General features: G+C 35.9%; 1 protein-coding gene across 6 annotated transcripts in view; it reads right to left on the reverse strand.

The window, feature by feature from the left end:
• Positions 1-7,500, reverse strand: part of LOC136826574 (proclotting enzyme-like) — a 184,016-nt gene that overhangs the window by 158,050 nt on the left and 18,466 nt on the right. For 2 of the 6 annotated variants that reach the window (XM_067083785.1, XM_067083815.1), the window contains exon 2: positions 4,681-4,744. In XM_067083785.1, the coding sequence (XP_066939886.1) occupies positions 4,681-4,730 (50 nt within the window). In that variant the 5' untranslated portion in view covers positions 4,731-4,744. Of the gene's footprint in view, positions 1-2,335; positions 2,792-4,680; positions 4,745-7,500 lie in introns of those variants that run through there. The other 4 variants (XR_010849656.1, XR_010849657.1, XM_067083775.1 and 1 more) reach the window with 4 other exon arrangements.

Below are 7,500 nucleotides of genomic sequence, written 5' to 3' on the forward strand. Positions count from 1 at the left end.
CAAACTGTCTCTCTCCTCAGGCAAATAGTGAAGGAGAAAAAGTTTCAGAAAAGCGGTATTTATACCAGAACGTCCATTGGAGTGACTTAACGGCTGACCTATGGGCGTTCTGGTATAAATACCGCTTTTCTTTAACTTTTTCTCATTCACTATATGCCTGAGGAGAGAAAGAGACAGTTTGGTCTCTGATATATAGCCTTTATTTTCTACATTTTGGCGTTTTTATGGGCGTCCTTATATTTGATGGAGTTCTGTTTTAACAGAAAATATTTCACAGTCATGTATATATATATATATATATATATATATACGTATATATATATATATATATATATATATATATATATATATATATATATATATATATATATATATATATATATATATATTTTTATTTGATTTATTGCAGTTTATTTCACTTTCTGCTTTGAATTTGTTTTTTATTTTGCTTGGTCTGGTATTTCATACATTTTTTGTATACAGTATTTTGTTATTTTACACCAAAAGTCTCATTTCCTCTTTAGAGGTCAGGGTGTTCCTTGCGTTATCGTGCTCTATCAATTCCTTGGGGCACAGCATCTACACATACTAACCAACTAAACACATGTGTACAGCTGCGCACACTTATAAATATATTCTTAATTGCATGTATAAGAGTATATGACATTCTCTATCAGCTTCTTGTCATGATCAGATGATCTCGTTATCACCACTTATTTATTTTTTTTTTTTTGAGGTGATACTCGCGAACTGATTGTCTCGTGACGACAAATTTCAGAGCAAGATACATTCTCTCTGTTGTCATGACTTTAATGAAGAAAAGGGAAAGAAACTATGTAATATAATGAAAAAAGGTATGATGAATAACATGTTTATCCGTGGCGATGGGATAATGCAGTGAACTAAACTAATTAAAAAAACAATTACATATAAATATATATAATATGTATATTACATATATATGTTATATATATATATACATATATATTTTATATATGTAAATATATTTATTTATTTTTTAAATATTTGTGAATATATATATATGAGAGAGAGAGAGAGAAAGAGAGAGAGGAGTAAGTAAACAAGGCATTTTTGTTATTACTTGAATTATCTAATGCACAATTGTCATTCGAGAAAACCTAGGCAAATGCCTTAGGAAATCGAATTCTTGTCTAACAAAACAAAAAAAATGCTAACCAATCCCAAAACCCAGCCAAAGCACAGTTAAAATCAAACTCTAAAACTAACATTCCCCTAAGAATCATAATTAACCCGAAAATCGACCACAAAGAAAACGAAACCGTCAGATGAAACCTAAAATGGAGAACGAGAAACCAACGTTTGTGAAATTTCTCTCGCCAGGAAGAGAGGCATCGGTGTTATGTGGACACACACACACACACACACACACACACACACACACGCGCACAGTCGTTAAATCAACAGATATCACGTGTTATGTTATTGGGTGACATCTACCTTTCACTCCCCCCCACCCCTATACATTTCAAACCTCCCGTTCACACTCTCTTTCACAAACGGCCTTCTTTTAAGTTTCTCTTTCCGGTGTGGGAGGTGTGTGTTTACTCTCTCTCTCTCTCTCTCTCTCTCTCTCTCTCTCTCTCTCTCTCTCTCTCTCTCTCTCTCTCTTCCTACTGGGTGCATGGACTGTCCGTCATGGAGTGAAAGTTTATAGGTCTTCGATGTTTGCTCTTGTACTTTCACTTGCTGATGTAAGGTCTCTTTTTGCTTTCTTAGTTGGAAAGTCCCTTGTCTTTATTTCGGCATTTCTTTTCTCTTTTCTCTTTAAGTTTCCCCTCTGTTACTTGCATAACTGACTGTACCTTCAAATTTTAAAATACACGAGAATCGCATATATATAATTATATATATGTATATATATATATATATATATATATATATATATATATATATATATATATATTAAAACTACGGAAAACATATCTATAGATCTATATCTATTTATATATATTTATATATATAATATCAAACGAAAGAAAAGATATATACATATATATATATATATATATATATATATATATATATATATATATATATATATATATATATATATATATATGTATATATATATTTATATATATATATTATATATATATATATAAATTAAACTTAGGAAAATATATTTAAATATCTATCTGTCTATATATATATATATATATATATATATATATATATATATAATTTAAATAAATAATATCAAACAAAGGAAAAGACACATATATATATGTGTGTGTGTATAATTATACTCATACGCCAAAACCATTACCAACTGATTAAAAGAACCTCGCCTTACCTTTTGTTTTGAAATAATTCAGTAACTTCAGAACCGTCCTCGCTTTGCATCAACGCCCGAGATAAAATCTCTCACCCTTATTCAGAGAAACTATGAAACCGCGCACACTTTCTTTACTGATGTCAACTTGACCTTTATAATTCCAAGCGCTACCGTTAACGGCAGTTCATTTCTAACTCGAACACTAAACATCCGTTTTCTTCGCAATGTAAAGCCAGTAGCGATACAAACTTCAAAGAGTGGATTGGAGCGAATACATCACACAATCACTGCAAAATGAGGGAACGGGAGCACAATTTTGTAAACGCAGAACAGAAAGTACACTGGAGAGTTTTCACACGCACACTGTCAAGTTCCAAGGAATCACAGAGAACGCGCCGCGGGCAGCTCAGCAGAGGAGCGAGAGAAAATAACACATTATAGTCAGCGAACGCAGCGCAGACTGTGGCTGAATTGGACAACGCAGCGGCTCTCTAGGAGACTCAACAGCTTTTCTGCGAAGGGCCACCCCCCCCCCTCCTCCTTACCTAACCCCCTCCTGGAGGAGTGACACTGGTGAAAGCGACGACGCTTATAGTCATTCCTATTACCACGACAGACCAACCTTCACCTTCGGTTTTAGTCTTGCTTCGGTAGCTGATTCTTCTTTGGTGTGTTTGGGCTCTTGAGAGGATTAGACTATATTCCTGGAGAAATATTCATTTGCTAAAATGTTCCGTTCCGATGCAACTAGATATTCAGACAGGGTATTGCTCTTTTAAAACTGAGCAACGATTGGTCTAGTCACCACTTGGATGGGTAACCAATAATGGACGCCAGACGCCGTCGGCATGGAAACCCCATTGACTATCTACTGTATAGGGTCTGAGCATGGAGTGTGCAGCATTGGTCTAAAATTCACTGACGTAAATTGATGGGTAACGCTCTTTGGAGAGACTTCCATTTAATGAAAACAGGCCAGATGGATGAGAAATATATATATAAATACATATATATACTGAATATGTGTGTGTGCTTGTGTATTTTCATATAAGACAGTGACCCAGCAACCTCGCCTCACCATCAAGAGACCACAGATCAACTCCAGCGTTGTACGACCCTCTCCTGTATACTCATTGTGCCTCCACAGACCTAAGCAGTAAATCATATCCTTAATAGTTAGTCGATTGTGGTGTGTCTTAACCAGTGTCGAGAACGGTATAGAGCAGGAAAAAGAGATACCTTTAGTTTTAATGAGACCACTGAGCTGATGATTAACAGCTCTCTTGGGCTGGCGAAGGATTAGACTTATTTACGTGGCTAAGAACCAATTGGTTTTAGCAACGGGACTACAGCTTATTGTGAATCAGAACCACATTATAGGGAGAAATAATTTCTATCACTCAGAAATAAATTCCTCTAACTCTTCATCAGCCGGCCGGGGAATCAAACTCCGGCCCAGCGAGTACCAGTCCACAGCTCTACCGACTCACCCAACGAAGATCTGGTATAGAGCAGGGGTTCCTAGTTTTTTAAGATGAGCATCCAACGATGTTCTAGGTAATGAAGAGAGCACAACCACAATTTTGGAAATCATAAAGCGGTCTCATCAATAAGACCTATTTTAATCCCACAAGATTACTAGCATAGAAGATTTACGGAGATATAATTGCATAAACAGGTAACATGCTTCCCTCTTAAGATATATTATTGAATCCGTAGAATTTATTTTAGCATTAAATAACAAACTAAAGACTTGTCCTTTTATGTGGATGAAAATTCAAATAAATTGTAAAACGTTACAAAAGGCCCGTCATTCTGCCTCAAATACGGATAAGTGGAATAAGTTGCACATAATCTATGTAAGTGTCGCGGATACAACGTAAAACTAAAACCAGTAATTCTCTTTGGAAAACGTGTAATAAGTTTTGGAAATGATGAGTTCCACAGAAAGACACTGCTTATTTTGAACATAGGATTCACGTACAAAACACTATGCTCTTCATGTTCTGCAGCGCAGATTTTTTTGCAAACATATTGCCCATACCAGTATGCATGTTGCAATACACATGAAAAAAACCATAAGAGAATGTTTCTTTTTTTGCTGCGAGTGAAATCGCAAATCATAATACAATTGAGTACGAAATCAAATCGAACAGCAAAAAGCCGATTGTAGTAACAGCTCTCTCTCTCTCTCTCTCTCTCAAAACACTTGAGTTGACTATACTGGTTTTTAGCATAGTACTATATCTCACATTTTTACCAAATTCAAAAAAAGCATTGTCGAGACACATACTTGAAAAATACTATTTCCAAAATGTTTTGTTTTTGTAAAAACAATTCAATTAATTTAAAGGGTTACTCACCCAGAATCCGGATGATCCAATGTAGGTTGCGATTGCCCTGGGAAGTTCATCACTGTTACTTTCTCTGTAATTTGAAACAAAGAATAAAATAATTAATACAGACACAAATTTAACATTGACATCAGTGTCTCATCATGTATTTATGGACTGATTATAATTTGATATCAGTGTCTGATCATGTATTTATAGTCTGATTATAAATTGGTGTAAAGAATTTCATGAGGAGCGTCAGTTCGACCGCGATTTTCACCACTGAGAAGGGGCACTGCCAGACCATAGGGGGCTTCCCCCCCCACCGCCCCCCGCCCCGTAAGGTGCTCGGGAGCAACACGATGGAACACTGTTCTCGAGCCAACCCTTCTTTCGTTCATCTGTTTAAGCTGCAAAGCACACGTATGCATTTTAAGTGTTGAGGAGTGACTCACCGTCGGGAGTTCAAATCTCCCGGGTGACGAATCACTTATCACTTCTATAATTTCTTGGTGTTGTTTCCATGTTGGAGCGAATAGGATATTAAACGACATTTGTAGCTTAAGGTTTAGGATATATATATATATATATATATATATATATATATATATATATATATATATATATATGTATATATAATTATATATATATATATGTGTGTGTGTGTGTGTGTGTGTATGTATATATATACATATATATATGTATGCACTTTTTATACAGATAGGCAATATATATATATATATATATATATATATATATATATATATATATATATATATATATATATATATATAAGATAAGGAGCCCATAAAAATGCTAAAATGTAGAAAGTAAATGCTATATTTCAGAGACCAACTGTCTCTCTCCTCAGGCAAGAAATGAATCAGAAAGCAGTATTTATACCAGAAGGTCCTTAGGTCAGCCGTTATGTCACTCCAGTTGAAAATTTCTCTTTTGGCTTATTAATTGCTGGTTGGAAGAAGATTTTATCTATAATATCTGAGTCCCAAGCTCCTTTTGAAATGTTCATTGTATTTCTTTGTTTAATCAAAGCTGATTCCACCATCTGGCTTTTGAACCGACAATTGCTGCTATAAATTATGTGTGACAAATTCCAGTTTATTCTGTGATTACGGTTATTTATGTAGTTAAAAATATCTGAACTCTGTTGTCCATGCTTAACTGAATGTTTATGCTGTAGTAATCGCTGGGGTAGTGATTTACCTGTTAAACCAATATAAGATTGGTCACAGTCGAGGCAAGGGATTCGTAAACTCGTGTCTTTGGGGACTGGCTTTTGTTGGATATTAATCAGGATTTGGCTAAGGTATTTGGGTAGGTAAAAGTAAAAGAGTTAGAGTTTCCAAATCTCTGTGTCAATGTCTTAATCCTGTCCAGGTGTGGGATTTTTATTTTATTGTTGGGCGTCTCTCTAGTCTTGTTTTGAGGGGAACGGCAAAAGATTATATCCGCAAACTTTAGGCTACAAATGTCGTTTAATACCCTACCTGCTCTAACCTGCTAACAACACCCAAAGGAAATTATAACTGATAAGCGATTCGTTACCTGGGAGATTCGAGCTCCCGACAGTGAGTCACTCCTCAGCATTTAAAAAAACTGAACTTTTATTCAAAGATCCCACCTACATTCTCTTCATTTTACACTTACATGCTGGATTTTGATTAGGAAAAATATAGGTACTCTAGAACAATCAAAATCAAATCCGACATACTGGCCAAATACTGGGGTCTACAGTTGGCGATAAAACAAGTCAATTTGCAAAAAGAAAAGAAAAATACCGACACTTTGGCCTAATGCTGGAGCATATAATTCGCTTGAAATACTGTCTATTTACAGACAAAGATCCAGTTTCTAGGTAAAACTGCAACGTGTTTACCATCCCGTAAGCATTAATGACTTTGATTGTTCGAAATCCTACCAAAACATAATGGGAAACGTGACAGCCATCAGACAGCACGTGGCACGGCGTAAAATCTGGTTAGTGTGAACTTGAGAACGAACAATGTGACACAATCGCCAAGCCTTTTATCTGGAGTCTTATAGAAAACGGAAGTCAAACACCTGTAGACTCGGTTAGCCACATGTCACACGAAGTTGACTTCCTTGAGCGCCTCTCGTCCTGCGTAGGTTTTCCTCCCGCTGTTGCGTGTTTCTTTCTTTCTGTTTTACATGAGGCTGTCGTCAAGATAGTGGTCTTTGGAATGACCCCATAAAAACGGCAGCACGAGAACTTTTGCAAATGTCCGAAAATCGTTATTTGGTGATGCGTCCAAGTCTGAATGACATCACTTCGAGATAGTCTTGACGGTTTCAGGTTTACAGCGGTTGCTATTTTGCGGATCTTGCTAAAGAATTTCATCATTTTTAGTTCTAAATAGATATAACTATTTTATATTCTAATCTTCTTCTTCTTCTTCTTTAACGTGCTTTTTTTTCCCCACTTTTGTATGGGGTAAGCACGATGCCTTCTTTTGAAGGACTTTGATTTGGCTTTGGGGTAATAAGCTGTAGTTAATGTTATAAAGCAACTATATTCGGTCATCTGATTTATTTCCACCTTAGTTTCATGAATATTTCCCTTTACAGTCCGAAAGGTTTCCATGCTTTCCTTTCACTGTTGCTTGTTTCTTCCTGTTTTGCATATGAGGTTGTCGTCAAGTCACTGGTCTTTGGAATAACCCCACAAGGAGGGGAAGATGCATGGAAGATGCATGGACCTCAGGCCATTGCTCCATCTGGTAAAGAAAACGGAACAGTCTGTGACAGAGATTCCTAACCTTTTTCCCTCGACACAAAGTCGTTTTAAAATAGCATTGCTACCGTCATAAG

Source organism: Macrobrachium rosenbergii, chromosome 3 (genome assembly GCF_040412425.1).
Source record: "Macrobrachium rosenbergii isolate ZJJX-2024 chromosome 3, ASM4041242v1, whole genome shotgun sequence".
NCBI lineage: Eukaryota > Metazoa > Arthropoda > Malacostraca > Decapoda > Palaemonidae > Macrobrachium > Macrobrachium rosenbergii.